Consider the following 23,553-nt stretch of genomic DNA (forward strand, 5'->3'; position numbering starts at 1 on the left):
TGAGGATTTTGGCTCTCAAGGGCCCCAGTCCTGTGCTCAAATTGCAGCTCCCCCCGCTTGCACCCATACCCAGCTGCCTCCTTTGGGGCACGGGCTTTGCAATCATGCCATTGCACCAGGCCGTCTGCCCTGAGACGTACCGACAGGTGGGCGCTTGGGCCATGGGGGCTATTTAAAGGGAGGATTAGTTTTTGCTTGCTGGGCTTCCCAGCGCTCGGTTCAGCCAGAGAAAAACCACCTTCCCCCTTCAAGAACTTAACGGGAAAAACTATTCCAGTTCAGCTTCCCGAAAGGCCATGAAGCCCACAAACAGGTGCACATGCTAACTAAGCTGTTAGCAATTTCCATGGTCACCCAATACAGGCCAGGGAGTTTCCAAGCACCGAGAGAGATGCATCTGTGCCCAAGGCGCTCTCATCACGTTGGGGCTGTGGGCAGGAAAGCTTTAATGGCGCATGAGTGCATCACCACCCAAAAAGCATGGAGAAGCAAGGGTTAAAACCGTGTCCCCTCTAAGCATAGGTAATGTTTTCAAACAGCCCCTGATTTCCCTAGTGGCCTAGTAATGCAAGTAAAATGGTCAAATCGGACCAGGGAAAGCAGGGATAGTTTCCCTTTAGAGGCACTGGAGGTCTTTGAGAGGGTCTAGGCAAGCAGATCCCAGCCTCGCTGTGCACATGCCCTCTGCCGTGAGGCACCCTGCCCCTCCCCTTGCTATGAAAAAGCCTTTGCCTCATGGAGAAGTGGGATCTGCAGAGGTCACATCTAGTCCAAGCCCTGCCTGAGGCAGGATCAGCCCTGTCCAAAGCAGCTCAGACACATCCATCATCTAAATTCTACCTAAGATGACTTGGGCAACATCATTTTAAAGTCTGTAAATGAGGGTGAAGGGAGGCAGGAGGGGAGCAGGCAGGGAAGGGGGGCGTTGCTGATGGACTTTGGATCTCAGCTCAGGGGAGATGCTCTCACCGTACAGGGGGCTAAGCGGTCAAGTCTGCAGAAGAGAAGACCGAGGGGGATTGAATCGCAGCCTTCACCTCCCTGCAGGGGGGCTGCAAAGAGGATGGAGCTGGGCTGTTCTCAGTGGGGGCAGATGACAGGACAAGGAGCAATGGGCTCAAGCTGCAGAAAGGGAAGTTGAGGTTGGATATTAGTAAAAATTTTCTCCCAAGGAGGGTGGTGAAACACTGGAAGAGGCTCCCCAGAGAGGCGGTAGCATCTCCATCCTTGGAGGTGTTTAAGCCTTGGGTAGACAAAGCCTTGTCTGGGATGATGTAGTTGGGGCTGGTCCTGCTTGGAGCAGGGGTTGGACTAGATGTGACCCCCTGAGATCCTCTCCAACTCTCATTTTCTATAAATGTTTTCACGAAGGAAGAAACTGAGATATGGAAGTGACACTACTCCGTCCCCACGTTGCATAGGACAGCCTGCAGCAGGCAGGACGGGAAATCGGAGCTCCCGCACAACAGGCACGCCTTCCTCAGCGGCCAGGAGCCTTTGTGCATTCCCCTCCCCAGGCAAGGGGACTTAAATCACCTCCACTCAGAGACCCCGCAGCTCTTCTGGAGAGAGGCCACGGGTGGCCGAGGCTGGGTACCTACCGTCTGCACCCGAAGGCACCATGGGCAAGCTAGGACCCTGGACTGCTCCGGCCCTGCACGGAGCAGCGCCGCCTTCCCACGTGCACGGTATCTGCAGCCCCCAGCAATGCAGACAGCTGCTGCCAGGGCAAAATTTCCAATGCAGACCAGGCCTGATTTTGGGCAGCGTGATGAGGTGGCTGGGCCGGGCACCGCTGCCCTCTCCTGGGCAGAGATGGGACCGCTCGCTTGGGTCAGTCATGCTGCTGCCCGGCTCCGGAGACTGTAAGGGCATTTCGAACCGTCGTTTGTTCGTGGAGCCTGCTGTGCAAACACTTGGGAACTGACAGGACAGGCAGACTGCTTTGTCAACTGAAGTCCCCACTGTAAAATCAACTGGCCAAACTGCTCCCCACTTCGTGACTCAGTTTTCCCCTTCTGCACAATGGGCAGCAGGGGAAAATGACTCATGGTTGGGTCTGGTCCTCATAGCGCTCTCCTTCCAGTCAGCAGTGCTTGAGAAATGCTGGAGGGGGAGGACCAGACAGCTGCCACAGGACTCTCCTTGCCCCGTTGGAGACACCTGGCAGACATGACCCAACTCCCCCCCTCAGGGGATGGGGACAAGGAGCCTGATAATAGGCCACATGGACTTTAAACTGTCTAGCAACTGGGGGTCTGCACAGCTGCTTGGTGCCTGTGGCAGCCTTCGAAGCCAATGAACCATTACCTTATGTTCCTAAATCTCCCGGCCACAGCCGTGGACACACAGTGGGTGGACACTTGTGAACTGGGACGGCCTCGACTCACAAAGCAGCCGGGTACATGCAGCAGCTCCGTCAAAGATTTTGGCTGCATACAGCATCTCCTCCATTCAGCCAGATGGTCCTCCTGTTGCCTTCCCACGCTGCTTTGCAGCCTCCCAGGCCCGGCCACTCTGTTTAGACCTTCCTTACCCTGCTGCTCTACGGCTACAGCGATGGGACCTCACTCGAAAGTCTGGCATGCAACTAGATTGTGCCCCTGAACTGAGACATGCCAGGGGCTCACTCAGGCTGCCTTCTCTCTGCGCTCCCCATCGTGCTTTTGCCATCGAGCACATCTGCTGCCACTCGCCGATCCAGTTGCTGGGGCCAAAGGATGCTCTGGACTTCCTTGTGCTCTGCGAGTACCTATGAGGGAGCAAGGTCTCAAAAGAAATCATCAGAAACAGGCGTGGAGGTGGCCTAGCACTCTAGGTCAGGGGGCTGGGTGCAGGGTTCAGGCCTATGGCTTGTTAAAGGTTGCTGGTGGCTAATTAAGGGAGCTGCGAGGGCCATCGTGATGCCTGCCGGTATAGCTCCAATGGCAGAGTTCAAGTGTGGCTGCCAGCAGGCAGGAGACATCGGCCACCCTGATGCTGGCTGTGCCAGCAGCTTCCTAGTACAAAAAGCTCAGCAAGGGGTGCTGGTATTGAACCACATTGTGTGGCAGGTTCTGGGCTGACCTCAGTAAGCAGCACTGAGGACTTCAAGGGCAAAGAGGTCAGAGCCAGGGGGCTGGGCACTCGCCTGAGCATCCAAACTACTGCAGCCCTCCACAGAGGCTACCAGCAAGCTCATCAACAGCCAGTCAAACGTGACCATGTCCCAATTGGCAGGTCTGCCTGGTTAAAATCCCTATCTGCAGTGAGGAAGGACTCAACAGCACGCGTGACTGCGAGTATGACCCACCCTGGACTGGCAGCAGGCTGAGGGGCTTCTCCCAACCCTGCTGAAACCAGAAAGACTACGAGCAGCTGACAGGCCCGGCTTTGCTGCCTTTGTTTTGTACTTCTGAACCAGCAGCAAACTGTCTCGGAAAACTGATTTGAAAAGTTGCGACTTTTATCCAGCGCCTGGTGTGCAACTGAAAGCACGAGTGCACTGGGCTGACAACTGCGTTGGCCATTTGGGAATCTTGTCATAAATACTTTCCAAGAGCTGGCATTTGTACAGCAAACTGGCAGGCTCCATTCGTTTCACTGGTCTATCGACACTTAAACGAGTTCCCTTTCTGGGGGTTCAGGCCAGATTCTTCCGTCAGTGAAACACATGCCCCTCCGCTGATACCAGAATTGTACAGATGTCACTAAGAGCTGAACTCAGCCACGTCTCTCTAATGTCACCTGCATCATTCAGGAAAACTTAATGATGTACTGGTGGGGGGTGGAAATCGAGTGGGTGCCCCTGGACACACATGCTAAGAGAGATGTGATCCAAGTCCTGCAGAGCTGCATGAACTACTCCTCACCTCCCCAGCAGAATGCCTTCCTATATACCGAAGCCTCCTTCATTACAGCAAGAGCTGAATTGCATTAGCAAATAAATACTGGATCTTTCCCAACAGATCTGTACCAATTCTATGGGGTCGCCTGCAACGTCCCACCCAACTTCTTTCCCAGGTGGAGAGAGGCGGAAGCTCTCACTCGTTTCACTTCCGGAGTCAGGGTTTCCTCTGAACATCGTCCATCCAGTACTGCAGGCAGCAGAAGTGGCTCCAATAGAGGCGACCCTTAAAAGGAAGCTGTGCAATAAAATTGCAGGCAGTGACCGAGGGGACAGGTAAAGACCCAAAGCAGACCTTCCTCCTGCAAGATCCAGGCAAGGCTGTGAGAAGGGGATGAGTTAGTAAGAGAACGGCTAAGGCATGTCAGACAGGCACAGCTGACACCAAGACAAGCAGCTCCAGGCAGGAATATAGGAACATTTATTTCAACTCTTGTAAAAAGAGATCTCTCCCAAGTCAGATGATTTGACATAGAAATCAAAATCACCATACAGTTTTCTTTCAGTCTCTGTCTACACGGAGCTCAAAAATTTATACAACATGAAAGTTTGCTTTCAAAACAAAATTACAAATTAACTCATGACAAAATACACAAAGTTGACTGGACCCTAAATTAAATCCTTTAAAGAATTCTTCTCTGTTCAAATCACCTTGTACTTATTTCTTCCCCTGTTCCTTCATTGTTTTCCTCCTGCTTCTGCGTGGCCATAAATTTCTGCAAAAAAGGTTTAAAACAAAATCTTGCTGGGTAGCCATGGAGAAAAATACTGCTGTCAACGCACTGTTCTTCATGGCAAAAAGCAAGTCACTTTCTTAGGAAAATGCATGTCTAAATAAATATATGTAGCATCCAGCAGCTGGACAGTTCGTGATCCCCACCAAAATTTGCCAATCCATTTTGCCTGATGCCAAACTATTCAACAAGTCAGCTGTTGATTAAGCTGACGCCTGTGAGAAGAACCTCCACAGAGCTTGTGACATCTGTACAAGCCAAAGCAGTCCGACTACACACGATGGGTGCCTCTCCGGTTGTCATGATCCTAAAGCTAGTCAAATGTCTGCTAAACCGTAGTCATTATGGACATTTATACACATGCTCCGGGGGTGGGGGGTGGGAGGGGGGCCTTTAATTAGAGCAGCTCCAAAAGCATCTTGTATATTGGACTTCCCGCACTGAAAAGTGGCAATGGAAGTGCTTTAACTAGAGCTCGAATGAGATTTAAAGTACCCCGGCCACCATTTTTCAGCGTGGGGATGCTGATACACGAGGCGCTAGATAGAGTCTGCTGGAGCACAGCCATTACCATGCTCCAGCAGACTCGATTAATCGAGTCTGCTCCAAAACACTAACTGCAGCACAGACTAGCCTCGCTGCACATGTATAGGCACCCTATGCATTTCTCCAATCTTTCAGCCAATAACACGTTACAGAGATGACCACCGAGTGTCTTCCTTTCAGGATTTCTCAGGCTTCTGGGCTTCGCTGGTTGCTGCATGGAGCCAAAAAGGATCCCCCCCACTTCCTGAGGCTACATGTTTCAGGGGATTTTAAGCCTCCTTCAGAGGCAGGGGGTGTTGTCTGCAGCCCAAGCTAGGGATTGTGACTGGGACGCACCAATGCCCCTGCTGGGACTCAAGCCTGGAGGCTAGAGGGTCTTGCCCCTTGCTCAGGGTCAGACTGATCACTACATGTGAGGTCAGAAGGGAACTTTACCCCATGGTCAAATGGGTATGGACTAGGGGGGCTTGTTTTCTTCTGCAAAATAAAACAAGGGATAGCAGGTATTGAAAAAAATCTTAATATATTTTACATTTATTTTGCTATTGATTGAAATAGCAAAGACCCCAGCGCTCTTTCCTGCTCAAGGCAGGGGGTCGGACTTGATGACCTACTGAGGTTGCTTCTGACCCTAACATCTACCAATCTATGAATGACGTGCAACTTAACAAAACTACTGCCTTAGACGATGTCCGTCAAACGCACCAAATATATACTAAAACCTCAGGCGTTTTAACTTAACAAAACTACTGCCTTAGACTATGTCCGTCAAATGCACCAAATATATACTAAAACCTCAGGCGTTTTTAACCTAGGATCTGAAGGTGAAAGAAGGTGTTACCTCCATATTCTGCTGATGACGCTGGGTCTGGCAATGGTTTTTCATCGACGTTTCGTCCGCGTAGAACTGTGAGCAGATCTGGCAGAAATAGCCAGCCTTGGGAATGAGAAAATCTAAATCTTGAAAGAAAGCAAGCAAACATTTAAAACCCTTCAACAACTTGTAAATAAATAATTTACCAGATGTATTAAGCCCAACTCTGCACAGTGCCTGATTTTCAGTTAATCATCTTGGCTCACACCAGCAGGGGAGTAGTTCAGCGCCTGAGAAAAATCAGTCCCGAAGACCTGGGCACTGCGGGAAATCCTCTAGACCTCACCAGTAGGAAGGACAAGAGTATGTCTGAATTCCTGCTACTCACTGGAACTCGGGCACCTGAACGATGGCTGCAAAAGAGACGCTTGCCCACTCAGGACCTCGATCACAAGGGAGATGCCTGCCCACTCGGGACCTGGAGCTCAGGACCCACTGGGAACCTACCTGCAAGGAGTCTTTGAAAGAACTGGGCAGGACTTAACTTTTAGTGGAGGACGTGGCAGCGGTGATGGTAGTGGCATTTACATTTTGCATAATGATCTAATGGGTAGAGCGCTCACAGCGATACCGACGTTCTGTACTCTCCCCCAGCCCACCTCTCTCTTCCCAGGAGTGTCTCCTGACCACCAGTCTGTAGCCTTGGCTGTGGGGAAGCAGTCTCCACACTCCCCTGATAAAGCTGCATCACTGAGTGGCAAACATGCAGGCCGCTTGTTCAGAAAGCAATTCAATTGAACTAGGTCAGACGCACAGGATCCCTGTGGAGTCCAGATGCAACTCAGGATGACTGAGTTGTAGTCACTCAGCGCTCTACACAGAATAAGGAAGCTGCAGACCCTTCCCAAGTACAGCCTGGAAATCAGAGGGGCCTAGAAGCAACCAATCAGGAAAACTAAGGTGCGGGGGAGATGTCTTTGGACTCCAGACTCTTGAAAGCTCAGACATCTGCCTCAAGCTGTCCGTTAAGGCACCTCCGTTCACTCATGATAGTCACTCGCAGTGCCAGCTTTCAGTTCTGAGGACAGCTACCTAACTGCAGGGGTAGACAAAGTGATGACGACAGTACCCACTTTTGACAGAGTTTCCTAATGGTTAAAGCACTTGCTTCTGAAGGGGGAGTCCTGGGTTCTGAAGCCTCTTCACCCTGATGCGATTTTGATGCACATCTACTACCGGGGAGAGCTCCCTAAGCACCAGGCTAGCAAAGAGGCTAATTAAGAGGGCACTGCAACAGGGAAGAGGGAGTCTACTGACCCTAGTGGGTGCAGCACTTCTGGGGCCCAGGTCTGTTACGGGGCTTATTCTTTCTGAACCCATCACACAGCGTTATGTAAAACGTATCCACACTGCTAGGAACAAGAAGGGCCTCTATAGGGGTTACAGCACTGCCGTGGGAGGGGCAGTCCTGCGCTCCAGTCCCTGCAGTGAGGATTTAGTCTGCATTTTGTACAAGACTGTCATCAGCTGAAACTCAGAAATAACCCAGGCAGCACCCCCACCACCAAAGCTGTCAGTGGAAATTAAGTGTGGGCTTTTTCCCCCCCCACTTACCAGTGGAGGCCACTGCAGGGACTTCAAGCATAGGCACCTCCCACAGACCACAGTCCACAGTGCTATGAAATAAACTGTGTTACTGCTAGCTCCGGGCCAGTCTGAATCGCACTTTGGAGCTTCACAGCCCTAACCCTGATTAAGTCCTTCTTATTTTTTAACCAAAACATATTTGAAATATGCTAATATGTTATTAGGGATGTTCATCAAATGCTTAACTATTGAATTATTAATTAAGATTTAATGCTGCAAGGCTGTGGGGTTGAGGCTTTAGAGCTGCGTAGTGCACAGATGAGTACCGAGTAGCTGTGGCAACAGTAAGGAGAAGACAGTAACCCAGGAGAGCAGTGCTGCTATCTTGTTGGCAGCTGTCATTCTAGGGCTGAAAGAAGCAAGGCGCAGGTTGGCAGACCAGAAAGAGCGCGCTGCACTTTTCGAAGCTGTCTGGAAGTAGGAGCTGGAGAGCACAGCTCGCTGTGCAATCAGGGCAAGTACTGCGCCACGAAGTGGGACTGCAGCCAGCATGAGCACTGGTTAGAAGTGTAGCCAGTCTTGATTGGAAACCCAAGCTGGAGGCTATCTGATGGGCAGTGCTGGTCAGAGAAGCAGGCCAAGGGGCCTGGGATAGCAATTACAGCTCAGCTGAGGAAAAATAATCATAAAGTATCTTGGCATACATAGCGGAGTCAGCTTTTAAAGTAACAGCCAAACCTTTAATAGACAACATGCAGGTCTTTACACAATGCAACAGACACCTGGCACCATGTTAAGCCAGGTTAAAACAAAGGGAAGTTCAACACAAAACATTCAGGTCACAGATGCAGGCAATTCTACCAAAGACACACTCTTAAACATATCCAAACCATTACAACACTATGAAAATCATTAGATAAGATTATACAGGATATTCAGACATCAGAATCATCAGCTCTCACATAGAGATCTCATCTGCCAAGTCTCAGTCTTAAATTAGGAATGCAAGTCTCCCAGGTGTATGCAAATAACTTCATGAGTGAAATATTTTTTTCATTTGGTATGGATTTGCATAGACTTATGAACACCGCTCAAAGTTCCTATGATTAAGACATTTGCTATTAAAATCCAATTTCATTGGGATTAGACGAGTAAACAGATATTTTAGATATTACCTTTTGGGGTGCAGGATGCCTTGGACTTATCTGAAGAATCTGTTTTTCTTCGTTTAGTCTCTGGTTCTGTATCTCCTAATCCCAGCTCACCTATAAGAAGCAATTAAATACAAGCTGAGGCAAAGATTCACATTAGTTTAAAGGTATTTAAGTACAAAGCTTTAAATACTGATCATTGCTGTTTGAAGCAAACACCAGGTTTATGACAAATGCATGCTGACTTGCTTGGCCAAATCATAGCTCACTTTTTGAAATCTGCAGGGAAGATCATTTCACCAGATGAACTTGAAATGTAACGTTTGCGTTTTACTGTCATTTCAGCAGCATGAAAGACTGCAGATGAAAGCAGCGCTGCAATGATTGTTTCTTCCCTGCAGGATACTTACTGCACACTTTGCAGATGTGTAAACCCTAAGGCCAGAAGCCAATCTGGTCTGACCATAACAGTGGCCACTAGACCTCTGTGAATTAACCCCAGCTGCAAGTTAAAGAGCTGATGTTGGACTAGAGCAGGGCTGACTGAGACATGACTGCTGGGCAGGATCTGACCCACAGAGCCGTTTGGCCCATTGGGTTCCCCACAGGTTTGGAAAGTTGGCAGTGGAGGACTGGTGGCAATAACTACCATAGCTCCCAGAGGCACAGCAATTAATGCTGCCACTGTTCCCCTGCCACCAAATTTCCACTTGTGGGCAGCCCTGTGGGCTGGGTGATGTGGCCCTGCACAATGCAGCCAGCCCGCAGACCAGCCCCATGCCACTGCTGGCCCTTAAACAAACCAGCCCCAAGCTGCTCAACCAGCTTGTGGGGATGGATGCGCACAGCGCCAGGGGACTGGAGAATCGTGTTTAAAAAACAAGACAAAGCACTGAATCCTGTTTTAAAACCTTCTGATGGTGGAGAACCCACCAAAATGCTTGCTGCAGTTGCTCCACTGGGTAATCGCCTTCATCGTAACAAATTTGTCTAGCTTGAACTTTCAGCTAGGAGGACTTGTTATACCTTCGTCTACTAGACCCGGGAGCCTTTTATCGTTACATCTCTGTTCCCAGTGCAGGTATACTTTATGCTCACTTCTGTGTCCTCACAGAGCAGAAAATTAGGAGGGCGCTTAGATTTTAGCATTCCCACTACTTCAGCTTTGGAATTGGGGTGCCGCTGTGCCGGGTGCTGTACCAACCAAGATGACAAACCTGTGAGTGCCTGAACTCTCAAGAGTCTGTGCTAGCAAATGCTTTCACCTAAACCAGGAGCATCAAACTTACCTGGGGCCCTGAGCTGGGTCCAGACTGTGGGGCTCCTTGTGGGCTGCATCCAACCTGGGACAGAAGAGCTGCTGCAAGTGGCCACGGCAGTGGTGGTGGGGCAGTGTCCAGCAGTGGCAGGGGCACGGGGTCCAGCAGGGGTGGCAGTGCTGGGTCTGGCAGGGATGGGAGCAGTGCAGGGGCAGTTCAGGGTCTGCCAGGGACGGGAGCAGGAGCATGGGGTCTGGTGGCAGCGAGTCAAGCGCGCCACTGATAGCTGTGCCCAAAGGGGCCAAAAGGGCCCAATTCTGGTGCCATCTGGTGGCCTGGTGGGCCAGATAGAGAGGCGCCAGTGGCCATATGTTTAACACCCTGATCTAAACCAAAAATGCTGAGATACTGCAAACTAGCACCAGTTAGAGGTCAAAAGTTGTAAGCTAACACTCACTTGGCAAAACACCAAAAGCCACAAGAAATGTATTAGGTCTGACCCTCTGAGTTCAAGTCTTTTCATACCACTCTTTTTTAAACAAGATTATTGAAAAGCATCCCTTTTGCCCTAGTAGCATCGGACATCCAAAACAAACTCTGGAAGCCCTGCTGACAGATCAGCATTTTCCCAGGCAGAAGCAGAAGGAAATGATAGTAATCTCGAGTTTATAGGGTGATGGCATGACTGATACTAACTCTGGGTTTAAATATCAAACTCCTCTCATATCCTAAAGGTATTTTAGGGGTGTAGTCTCCTTTACTGGATCTATAATGTGACCATCATGAGCTCCCCCATCTAAAGATTTCAGATATTAATGTATGTTTTTTACTGCGAATTTGGCATGACTGCTAGGCCCCTGAGGTTGAGCTAAGCAATATTCGTAGTATCACAGAAAATGAGGGTTGGAAGGGACTTCAGGAGGTTATAACCCTCTGCTTGAAGCAGGACCAAATGCCATTTAGGCATCATAAATCAAAGATGAAGGACTTTGCAACTTGATTTGAGCACCATTTCAGAAGCAAAATTGGGAAAAAGCCTCCAACTGTTGAACCAAAAGGTTATATATGTGCATCTCCCCGATGTGAAATGGTCTCCACTGCGTGACGCTGCAGGAGGTTAAAGGGGGGCTAGAAGTACCGACTTTCCCCATCTCCCCATTGTTGGAAACTTTCCTGCTTAATCTGTGCTCCTCACGCCCTATAGATCTGTTAATATGTGCAACCTTTTAGGCCATACGCTAGGAGGGAGACAAACTCAGTGGAAGCCAAGGCTTGCAGGGAGAATTTGAGAACAGTATTATAAGAGCAGCTCCTGAATTATTGCTCCAGGAAGCTCATCCCATTGTACCAAGCTAGTATCCATTCCAAGTCCAGCTTAAAAAACTGAACATGCATAATTAAAAAGGTAACTTTCAAAATGTTTGTCCAAGAGAACACGTGAAACTCCCCTTGGGCGAAACGGGCAGGACTCCAGCGAGACACTAGACGGCAGCAAAATGACAGGCCTCCGTCAGCCCTTTATTTTTTCCAGGTTTTTTCCAGAGGACCGAGGCACTTACTGCAGCCTTCCTGTTTTGTATTAGGACCAGACAACAGACCAGGATTTAGATCAGTTGGTTCAGATCCTGTGGCTGGTTCTCCAAATATCTGCATCCTGCCTGGCCTCACTTGAACCATACGATTTTAGGACAGGCAAGACTGCTCTTTCCTGCACTCTCCTTGTTGAAATCACATGTGGAGCCTTCCATGACTACTTTCATTTTACCTGCTTCATCATAGTGTCCTCTTCACCGCTTTCTTGCCCTATTTCAACAAGTTGCTCAGCTCCCGAGACAACGCGTCTCTTCCTAGGTCTACCTCGTTTGCCTGGAGTTTTCACTATGTAGAGATCACGTTCACTCACGGGGCACCTGCCGCAAAGTACTTCTTCTAATTTATCACCATGGTTAAAATTAGAAGGGAGAACGTAAAACGTCTGGCAGTTTTCAGAAGCTGTCTGACTGTAACGGCTTTTGAAATATTTGGCTTTTGTACAGACCAAGAAACGGAAACTGCCACATTGTGCTCACGTTCACACAGCCTGTTTTCACATAATGAAAGTTCAAGACAAGGTTTGGAGCACTGATTCTCAACCAGGGTTTCGTAGCACCCTGGGGTGCCTTGAGATCCTTTCAAGGACGCTACGGGGTGCCACATCATGTGTGTGCTGTTAGCTGTGCAAACATGATTCACAAGATAAACCCAACAATTTCAAATAGAAGTCCATAGTGTTAAAAAAAATTCTGACCAGTTGGGAGCTTTCTGAGCATTTTATAACAGGAAAAAACAATGGTCTTTTTCTCTTATCAAAAAAAACAAGTGAAAACTATTAGCTGACACGTTGAGGGGTGCCTCGAGTCTAAAAAAGTTGAGTATTACTGGCTTCAAGTCATATAGGCATCAGAGTTGCAAAGAAAATAAAGTCAATTTAAATACTAAATTCAATTAAAATAGTAAGCCCAGAGGTATGTGACATATGGAGGTTTATGGGACTTTTATACCTAGCAATGAAACAAGAAAACACACAATTAGTCCTTTCTAGGTTGCAGACACTAGCAATCAAGTCACTCCTGCTGATTACACCAAGATAAAGTTTAAAAATGGTGCATGTTTTAATTAAGTCGTCCAGAGCCTCTGTAAATTTACCTCGCCTGGCTTTGTGAAACTGCACCTCTCTGTACAAAGCGCTGCATTCAAATCCACGGGGGTTAGTCACTTAATCTAGAACTCCTTCACCTAAAACACCCCAAATGTTAACTTCAGGTTGGGAAGGGGGAAACGTAAGAGCTGCGGATTGAGATGCATTAGCAGAGGTGGGGAGTGCATTTATACTCCAATTGGCAAATATACTCCAATTTTACAGAGTTCTTGCTTGTCCTTAATTTACCTAAATTTGCACATGACAAGTGTTTCTGTGGCTTCGTGCTCTAGCTCCAATCCACAGCCTGCTTGCTTTCAGCTTCTATCTCCGTGTCATTCGACGACTCTGTTTGTCCAAGCGTGGCTGCTTGCTGAGGGAGTTAACTAGATTTTGTCCCCTTTTTTATTAAAAGGGAAAAGAAAAGCTACCATCTCAGGTCTTCACTAGTGCCACATAATTTTGGGTTTGGTTTTGTTTTTTTTATGTTGTTCAAGTTTATATACGGCTACACAATGGTTCTTAAAAAAAAAAAACAAAAACCCCAAAACTATATACTGGTTCTTACCTGTTAACTGCTGCTCACTCTCTGTCTCCTTTTCTTTTGCAATCACTTTCTTGGCCTCTGTATCTGCAGCAAGAACCTCTTTGCCTCCCTCTTGTGAATCTGCTAGAAGTGCCTTTTCCACGTTCTGCACATCAGCTTCAGGGACTTTCTTTTCTTCTCCCTTTGGGTTTGCAGCAGCATCTTCCTCCTCTGACCTCACGTCTGCCATAATATCCATTTCTTCTGGCCCTGCTACTGCAACAATATCCTCATCTTCATCTGCCTCTTCCAGGTTCTTCTTGACAGAAGGATTTTCTTCTTCCTCCTCATCCTCCTCCCCAACTTCGTCCACCGTAACGAAATTCAATTCCTCTTTCAAACGGTTGAAATCTGCCAAAAAGTCTTCGTCATCTTCGGTAACTTCATCCAAGATCACTAGAGGCTGATCGTCGCCATCTTCCTGTATTTCGTCCACCGTCACTAATGCACTGGGATCTTCGGGCAGCTGAGAAGAGATGAAATCTCCCGGATCCCCAACTGCTTCTTTTTCTTCCTTATGATGTAAAGTCTCATCGATATTCACACCTGAAAGCTCATTTAAAGGCAGCTCTTCCACTTCTCCTATTTCATCCACCGTGACCAATGGTTCCTCTTTCAGGAGGTCTTGCTCCTCAAAAACAGACCCGGAAACATCTTTAAGTGAACTAGGCTCTTCTTGCTCTGAGATCTCATCTAAAGTCAGAAGCGACTGTGGGTCTTTCACCGCTTCCAAGATCAGTTCTTCCTCTTCATTTACTTCATCCACAGTAACCAGGCCCTGCGGATCTGTTACTGCTTCTAAAGTAGAGTCTCCTACCACTTGGGCAGTCAGGTCCTCTTCTCCAATCTCATCCAAAGTGACAAAAGAGAGTTCGCTCTCAGCAACATGTGCTACTGAGACTTTGCCCTTCCTTTTCTTAGAGCTAGGCTCAAAAGGGTTTTTTGCAGAGTCTTTTCTTTTCCCGCCCGATGGATTTCGCTTTATTTGAACGGGAGAATCCAATTCTTCAACCACCTCGTCCACAGTAACAAACTCGTCCAGGTTAAATGGGAAAAGCTCTTCTTCCTGTGCATCATAAAAACATACATTCAAAGCCAACCAGTAATGCCACACTGCATTTACGATTTAAGACAGAACCTGAAATTTCAGTGTTTGTGAAAGACTACCTACATGCCGAAGATGACGGCAAAATTAAGAGCTCGCTAACTCATCACCCATTCACACGGAAAGCAAAGACATTTTACAATAAGAAACATTAATTATAATAAAAAGATACACAAGTGAAATAGGTAAGCAAAAGTAGTTTGTATTTCTTAAGGATCTACTTTAAGATTATTAAATATTAACATTTCCGCTTGAAACAGGAACCTAGAGGAATGTAGACGCTTTGAGCATTTTTCAAAAGTCACAGCTGGGTGAACCAACCTGAACTGTAAACTGAGCTAGTGTTTTGCCAGTTGGTAAATGTTGGGGTTTTTTTTCTGAATTGCCAAGAAAACAGTAATCTCTTGAACCAATCTCACCGCTTGAGAACTCACGGTCTGCTCTGTAAAGTCCTTTGTTACCTCAGACGTAGTGACATCCATGCCCTTTCCTTCTAACCTCATGCTCTTGGCTTTTGACAATTCAAATGTGGTACTTCCAGGCTGAGTTGATGTATATACTGATGTACTTGGCCAGGTGGATTTCTCTCTCAATTCCCTTCCCTTCAAGAGCTGAAGAGCGAGAGACTAATCTTACCTCGGTCCCTCTAGCAACTTCTCCACAAATCTCCACATCTATTCCGCAGGAGAAACCCTCTTTAAGGGGCGGGGGGGATATGGGTTCATTGAAATTAATTTTCGATAATGACATATGACAAGAAATCGCCTTCCTTGTTCCAAATTGTGCATCCTCTCACTTCAGCAGCTAATCAAAACCTCCATCCTGTCGACTACTACACGTCTGCCTTTGCAAAGCTGAAAAACTACAAAGGTCCAGCATTGTAAGCCCAAAGCCATGACTTGCTCTGCCCTATAAGCCAGTAATAACTACAGTGGTAGAGGCAGTCAGCTGTGTTAGTCTGAAGTCAGGCAGAAGGCAGGGCAACGTGGCACCTAACAGACTGAATAGTCTGTTGCCTGTGAAAGCTTATACATTTCTGAATGATTTAGTCCATAAGGTGCAACTATAACTATGCAAATATATGCCGACCCCAACTCCTTATTTTGTGGTAATGGATGGCAAATTCAAATTCCCAGAGCAAAGAACTGATAGATCCATGATGTTGTTTGCTAATTTAGGATATGGAAGGAGAGTAGTCAACCTTTTATTTAAACTACTCCCTTGAAACACAAAATGGAATGATTACAAGTCTTTTCTACCCACATTTTGCAAAGCAGCATTGAAAACGTATGCAAAAGCAACAACATTGCCCCATAAAGCAGGTTCAATATGGAGACAAGAATAAGGGACTGGAGAGAGTTACGCTTCATATGCCTAACTTAACTGAGTCTTTTGCCTTCTTTCTTCTTTTGGTAGGGTAAAATACTGTTCTTGGTGTCTAGCAGCTACAGCAGTGATTCTCATCCAGCACGTCTGCGAGATCCTCTGAAGGGTGCCACAGACCCTAGTCTCTCCCTGTGAGAGGAGGCAAGTGCTGGCTCCTCCGCACACCAGGCAAACCCTGTGCCCATCCCAGCATCCTGGCACCATTCCCTGCAACCCCTCTCACCAGCTGTGGGAGCACAAAAGGGGGAGGGAACAAAGCAAGCTGAAAGGCTCAATCTTGCCCCCCAAATCTGAGCATCCCCTGCACTGGCTGCTCCCACATTTTTTCAGCTCAGCTTGTTCCCCTGCTCCTTCCACGCTCTCATAGCTGGTGGGAAGGACCACAGGGAAGGGTGGCTCTGGTCACCAACATTCAAGTCCCTAAAGGAGCAGTCATACCTGAGGGGGCTGTGCTCACCCCATCAGGCACAGAGAAGGGCATGGAGGGGGCAGAAAACCCAGGGCATGGCAGGGTTCTGGCCCCACTAACTTCAACTGGCACCTGGCTCCAGACCTCCAGCAGCCACTGTCACTCCCTTCCTGCCTTCTGCAGGAATACAGCTCCCTCCTTGAGAGGGTTTAATGACACACCTGCGAGCTTTCCAAATTTGCCCCAACACGGAGCCCCTACCAGTGCCAAGTACCAGGCATCTCCCCTACCATGCTCTCAGGGGTGTCCTACCTGCTCATGCCTGCCCTATCACCCTGTGGGCATGTCTATATGTGCATCTAAATTTAATGCACACCAGCTTAATGCACATTAAGTGGGTTTAGGCAGGCATCTACACACGCAGGCATTAAAGCACATTAACGCTGTGTGTGGACTGACTTGGGACTAACTTTAGTTAGTCTAACTAAAGTTAGTCCCAAGTCAGTCCACACACACAGCATTACTGCGCCTTAACTATTCAAGCCTAAATTTGATACCTGTATTTGCAGGTATCAAATTTAGCCACGATTAGCCCCAAATCACCATTTTAAAAAGCACATTAAGGGCGCGCACATGTAGACACGTGCCCTAATGTGCCTTAAATTTAGGCTAATGTGCCTTAAAGCATCTCATGTATGTGTGTCCTGTGAGCTCTGGGTGGAAGAGGGTGAACAGGTAAGAAAGGCAGCAAATTAGTCTTTAAAATAGGGTGCCACTACATTCCAAGAAAGTTAGAGAGGGTGCCTTGACTCTGGAAAGTTTGAGCGCCACTGAGCTAGAGAATGGGGAAAATAAGATACAAACAATTACTGATAAGTAACCGACTTCCCAATATTCCAGTGCCTTTTTCCAACTGACAGTGTCTGTATCAGGGGTTGGCAATGTTTACCTCAACCCACACCTCGACTTGGCGTGCTATGGGCAGACAGCGGGGGAGCCATTACGGGCCTGACCCTTGTTGCTGGCAGTGGGTGCACACGTGGCTACAGGTGGATGGCTGCGGAGAGGCCTGGGCTGTGCTGCCCTGGCCCCTTCCCTGCTGTGTGCCATGAGGCTCATGTGTACTTGCCACCAGCCATAGAGCCAGGCAGGTGCTCCAGACCACAGCCTCCCATCTACCTGCCACAGCTGGCCCGGGCTCTGAGCAGCTGCTGCCTGCCACAGAGAGCTTGCAGCCTTCCTGCTGCCTGCTGTGAGCAGCCTGGGCTCTGTGGCCAGTGGCAGCTGCCTAGAGCCCAGGCCAGCTGTGGCTTGCCAAGCAAAGTGACCTCACGTGCCATGCTCTAGCACATGTGTCAGGTGTGGCTGATCCCTGGACTATACCATGAAATCTCAGAGATTTTATAGCACACATTCTGGAAACAGTGTCAGTCATCATCAGTTTAGCAGACAGCAAAGGGAACACAATTTCCTTCCCTGTTTCATGGCAAAAACCCAAAAAGCTAAAGCAGAGACAGTCCAATTTCTTTGGCACAGCTACTTGTAAAAACTGGCTTCCTTACTCTTATTAAGTTGAGGGCACAGGATCATACGAAAGTCAAGCTGGAAGGGACTTTACGAGGTCACATCTAATCCAGCCCCTTTGCAAGGTAGGATCAGCCCTGACTAAACCATCCCAGCCAAGGGTGTACCCAACCTACTCTTAGGACATTTCCATCCCTGGGGATTTTTAGTTTCTCTAGGAAGCCTGTTCCAATCCTTAACCGTCCTCAAAGTCAAAATGTTCCTCTTAATCTCCAACCTCAATTTCCTCTGCTGCAACCTGAGGCCATTGCTCCTAGCCCTGTCTCTTACAGTCACAGAAAAAGCACATTTCCATTCTCTGTAAATCATTCTTTAGGGATTTGCAGACTGTGATCAAACAGAGGATCATAAAAAATGAGGGTTGGAAGGGAGCTCAGGAGGTCACATCTAGTCCAACCCCCTGTAAAAGCAGGACCAGCCCCAAATACATCATCCCAGACAAGGCTTTGTCTAGCCGGGTTTTAAACACCTTTGAGGATGGAGACTCCACCACCTCTCTGGGTAGCCTGCTCCAGTGCTTCACCACCCTCCTACTGAGAAAGTTTTTCCTAACATCCAACCTCAACTTCCCTTGCTTCAGCTTGAGCTCATTGCTCCTTGTTCTGTCATCTGCCCCCACTGGGAACAGCCCAGCTCCATCCTCTTTGAAATGCCGCTGCAGGGAGTTGAAGGCTGCTATTCAATCCCCCTCGGTCTTCTCTTCTCCAGACTAAATAAGCCCAATTCCCTCGGCCTCTCTTCATGTTCCCTCATCCTTCTTGAAGTATGGGGCCTAGAACTGGAAACAGTACTCCAGACATCTCCCAAACCACAATTCAAACCAGTGGCGCAGAAGAGATTTACAGTATCCCTTTGCCCTCTAGCACAGAATACACAAACTAGTTGTTTATGGAAGGATCACTACAATTGTGGCTGTTTTTAAACCTCCCAGATTGCATCAGTTACTTGATTAGGGAAGGAAAGTCAGATGCCATTTTCCTACCTCCAGTCATCACCACACTGAGAAGGGAAAGATCTAAGGTAGGCTATTTAGGATGTAACAAGCAAACCATCTCCTGTTTGAAGTAGATATTTCAAAGCAGCAACTGACCTCTTTTTTGAGAGAATAAGACTTTTTTTTATATATACAGTTCTGACATATGAAACCAAGGCTTCCCTTCCCTCCGGCTTGCCTTTTCAAGATGGCTAACGAAACGCTGTAAGGACCAGTACCTCTGAAAAATTCACTAAACAAGAGCTCACAAGATTCACCTAAACTTCATGTTTTTCCTTTAAATACTACTCTAAGTTCAGCTATGATAGGCTCCCTTACCTCTTTCTGTTTTGAACTGCTACTAGCGCTGTTTTTAGAACTCCTAGTATTTCGGTCAGCAGAAGCCTGTAAAATTAGACAAAAGTTTAAGTGAAACAAGTTAGCCAATCAGAAACTTTGACAAAAATAAAAACCTTCTTCCCTTAACAAAACTGTATTTAAATAGAACAAATGGCTGCATTTGATCATCACATATTTGGCAAGTGCAGAACTAAGCCAATCACCAATTGTAAGTCCAAGCATACGGTCTCTAGGATCAAGTCACCTGTAATATCTCGTTATCTCTTTACCTGTCAGCAACCACTGTCTACTGCATGGTAATCTGGGCCTTGACAGAGGAAGCACCAGCTCACAAAAAGGACAGAGAACGTGTTTCCCATTCAGAACTATACCAAGAGTATAAAGTTGTAACATTCAGAAGAGACTTGCTTACGAAAGTTACCTTCCTGCATCTTTATCCACGTAACCTTTTCAAACCAATTACATATTTCAGTTGTACACAATGCATCTAAAAGCAACTGGTTGCCTGGCATCCTGCAATGCCAACTTGTCTGTTGGCCCATGTCAGTTCAATAGTTTACAGAAAGGGGAAGGGGAATATAATCTTATTGTCCCATACTCAACATCGGGGAGAAGCATCAAGTTAGTTACTGGTCAGACACAACTGAACCAGCCTTCTTGCCCTTCTCACCTTATTGCTGCTGTTGTCTTTCTTCATGCTGGATGATCTACTCTCTCTCTCTTGAGACTGCTTTGAACTACCCCTAGATTCCACTTTCGCGTCCTTGTCTTGCTGAGATGAACTTCTCCCACTGCCTCCCTTTTCAACAGCAGAACTTATGTTCAGCTTAGATTTGCTGCTGCTATCCGGCAGACACGAGCTGCTGTTAGTAGGTCTTGGATGACCCACGTCTTTTGAAGCATGTTTCTTCTCCGCAGCTTCCCGGCTTCTGGTCTCAGGTTTTGAGGAAGCTTTCTGCTCCTCTGGTTTACTTAGAGAAGTCTCCTTTCTTTGCACCATGACTCTTGATTTTGATATATCAGGGATGGACACCACCGCCTTTAAGATCATTTTCCTAACAGCAGAAGGATCCTTGACGGACACCGACATTGCAGCGACTGTGTTTCCTCTGCTGGTTTCACCGCTTTTTGCTTGTCCTACTCCTTTATTTGGATGCGCCTTAGTTAATGATCTCTCGTTCTTTTCATTCACCACATTTTTTTCAGCATTCTCTGCATCTTCCCCAGATCTGGTTACAGACTTTTCAAGTGTTTTCTCTGCATCTGTCCCATCCTTGGCCACAGGTTTTTCTAGCTTCTTTTCCATAGTTGTCCCAGGTTCGGCTGCAGGCTTTCCACATTTCTTCTCTATTGCCATCCCAGCCTGGGTTACAGGCGTTTTGGCTTTGGTTTCCACTGCATCAGTGAGCCAGGATTTCTCAGAAGCATCCAATTCATTGCTGGGCTGGATGGTGTCAGCTGATACCATCTCCACTGAAGGTGCAGCAAAATCCGACGGCACTGCTTCAGAGACGGACCCCGTTTTTTCTACAGCAGCTGGTTTCACACCCGTCTCTGATTGCACATCTCCTCGCTTGCCCGCACTGGATAATTCTTCCGACGGTTCACCGGCAGAAACAGGCAATGCTTCAGGTTTCACTTTAGCTTCACTCTCTGCTACGGTTACAATAGCAGGTTCCAGCGATTCGGTTTTGGAATGATCTTTAACTACCCCTTCCTTCTGAAGGCTGGAAGGAGGCAGCAGGCTCTCTTCTGATTTTACTTTGGGTAATTCGGTATCAGCTGTTTGGGAAGCTGAGACAGTAACCGCAACGGCTTCCGATTCCCCCTGGGACGTTTCAAACTCCAGCGGTTTCGTAGCAGAGTCACGTACCGTTGTTTCGAGCTTGGCCTCAGAGGCTTCTATCTGCATGGAAGACATCTCAGCTTTGACATTAAAGTTGGAAATGGTTTCTTCCTTTGCCACACTAGGCTCTACTGGAGGATTAGCAGCTTCTGTTTGCACCACTCCTGATCCTTCTGGATATTGTTTCAAGTCAGAGCTAAATGTATTTAAAAAAAACAGAAGAAATCAAACTAATGTTGAGAATTCCACAGTTATCAGTAACCTCTTGACGCCAATGGTGGGGGCTTCCTGATGCATTAGTGCTTAATATTGGGTAATTTAGCCTATCAGTGTTAAAATGGTTAAAATACTGAGGCAAATAACTATTAGTCTATATTTGGTCTAATTTACCTCAGTACTGCAAACTTCTTATCATTCAAATTACATTACTTACTTGTAGTTAAAATGTCTCTGAATGTACTATTCACCGTAGCTGTGCCGGTGACTGCAGAGCTGACGAGCAAGCTTAAATTTAGGTCCTTTGATGTGAGTAGACTGTGCAAAGTCCACATACAGAGAACTGAAGCCTTTTCTCTCTCAAATTAGTTTAAACCTGCGGCCATTTCCTTGCCAAGAACAATGCTGGAAGACAGCTTCCTCTGTAGTCATTAATCTACCAAACTCCTCTAAAAAGTTATTTAAAAAACAAACAAAGACACGTTCTTATGCTCCTGAAGTGACCTAGGGCATAATTAGGAGGGAGAAAATGCACAGAGGCTCCATTCTGGCTATTTAAGCTTACTGTCAGCTCCAGAGATGAAACCCAAGCTCACGATGCACTGGATAGTACTCTTCAGAGAACTTCAGTTACAGGTAAGTTCATCCTTCTTTTCTGAAAGAAATCATCCTCGACAGATGTTCTTGGGAGACTCCAAAGTTGGGCGATTTCTACAACCCCTTTATCAAGTTTCAGGAAAACACATCCTGAGACTACCCATACCACCTGATGCAAAGATGCCAAAACATCATTCTGATGTTTTTGGTAGGTGGTAAAAATATACAAGGAGGTTAAATCCAGAGAGGTTAAATAGAAAAATGCATAAAACGCTGTTATGCACAATGGTGTCGACTTAACCGTGGTTTCAGAGAACCAAAGTATATAAGAAACGCATGTGCAACTGCACGAATCCTCATGAAGATAGAAGGGGTAAGAGAAGGGTTGCCGTTTTGTCAATACTTTTGGCACACACTCATTGGGAAAGTCCAAGGACGACTCAAGCGGACCTTATTACTGAAGAAAACGCACAGCTTTGATGTAGTGAGAAATGCATATGCTAACAAAACAAAGACCACATGAAGTCAAAAGAAAAACAATAAAAACAGGTAAACTCAATTAAGGAGAAATCCTACATCATTTAAAGCAGAGAAAGATGAAATTTTGCTTTGCATCTACCGGCACCTTCCTTACTTGCCATATCAATGGCAGAGGAGTAGGAAGAGAGGGATAAAATTGTGTTTCAAAACAGCCTTTGTCAAGCATCACTTTAGAGTATGCACAACTGTGCATCGCACAAACAAACAAAAAATCGCAGCAAAATTTAGTCAGGGAGCTTCCAACTGTGATGGTGTTTTGAGTGTGGTCCTCCCTCTGGGCAGCAGGCTCACAACGTGTGGCGGCAGAGCAGGAAACACAGCTCTTGGAGTAATGAATCCAGCGTGCTTTGGAACATCTTTAATGAAATTCTGAGAGTCCTCCTATACCTTATACTGTTTGCTTCATGGTAATTTTAGATCTCAGAAAGAGAGAACGAAACACCGACTCACTTGTTTATTCAAGCAAAGTTTTCTCCTCCCAAAAGCTTTCTTTGAGTTTATTTCAAGGAAAACTAATCAGTCATGCGGATAGGGATAAAAACGTTCCTATTAGCATTGGGCTAGACAAAAAGAATCTGCTTTTTGTGTCGCATTCATCAAGGTCAGTTTGATCCGTCAAGGCAATGAAGAGACCTTGATGTTAGCAAAAAACTCAGGCCTCTGAATGCCAAAAAGATCCTTCTATATTTCAAAAATGAGAACTTTTTCAAATACAGTTCCCTTCTATTTGGACATACAGTAGCTCTTGGCAGGCTTTGCTGAGGGGCTGTATGTAGTAAAACACTACCTGGGCAACTTGAAGCCTGTAGCCCAAATGGGCAGTCCTGGAAGACTACATCTGTCTATGAAGTACTGAGATTTTAGTCAAACTGCATAAGCTTGACATTTGCAAAGGAAAAGCTTCAAGCACAGCTTTCATCAGGAACAGAGAAACAGCAGCAAATGGTGCAAGAGCACACACTGTTTGAATCCTCAATGGCTTACAGAAAATACCACAAATACACACACTGCCCACACAAATCTTCTGATGCATCAGTCTTTTGATCCTCGCGGTGTACGACTTCTGTCTTGAAGGAACAAAAATACCATGGTGGTCTCTGAAAAGATCAAGGACATTTATCTGACAGATTCAAACTGGGTTCTGAGGCAATGGATCAAGCACTCTGCGCTCAATCACCGATGTACGAATAAGGTACAAAGCCACATGCTCAGAAAGACTGGCATAAAGGACTTGCCAACCCAGTTAGGCTCCGAAGGAGAAAAAATAGCAACACACAGAACTATTGCAAGGAAATTT

The 23,553-nt window shown here is 46.9% G+C and overlaps 1 protein-coding gene across 1 annotated transcript in view; it reads right to left on the minus strand.

The window, feature by feature from the left end:
* Positions 1-4,284: 4,284 nt before the first annotated feature.
* The window catches only part of ZNF638 (zinc finger protein 638), an 80,006-nt gene continuing 60,737 nt past the window's right edge, over positions 4,285-23,553 (minus strand). The window contains 6 exon segments of the mRNA XM_025213296.1: positions 4,285-4,602; positions 6,008-6,126; positions 8,743-8,832; positions 13,223-14,306; positions 19,037-19,102; positions 19,728-21,099. Coding sequence (XP_025069081.1) covers positions 4,534-4,602; positions 6,008-6,126; positions 8,743-8,832; positions 13,223-14,306; positions 19,037-19,102; positions 19,728-21,099 — 2,800 coding nt within the window. The 3' untranslated portion in view covers positions 4,285-4,533.

The sequence above is a fragment of the Alligator sinensis genome, unplaced genomic scaffold (genome assembly GCF_000455745.1).
Source record: "Alligator sinensis unplaced genomic scaffold, ASM45574v1 scaffold1408_1, whole genome shotgun sequence".
Taxonomy (NCBI): domain Eukaryota; kingdom Metazoa; phylum Chordata; order Crocodylia; family Alligatoridae; genus Alligator; species Alligator sinensis.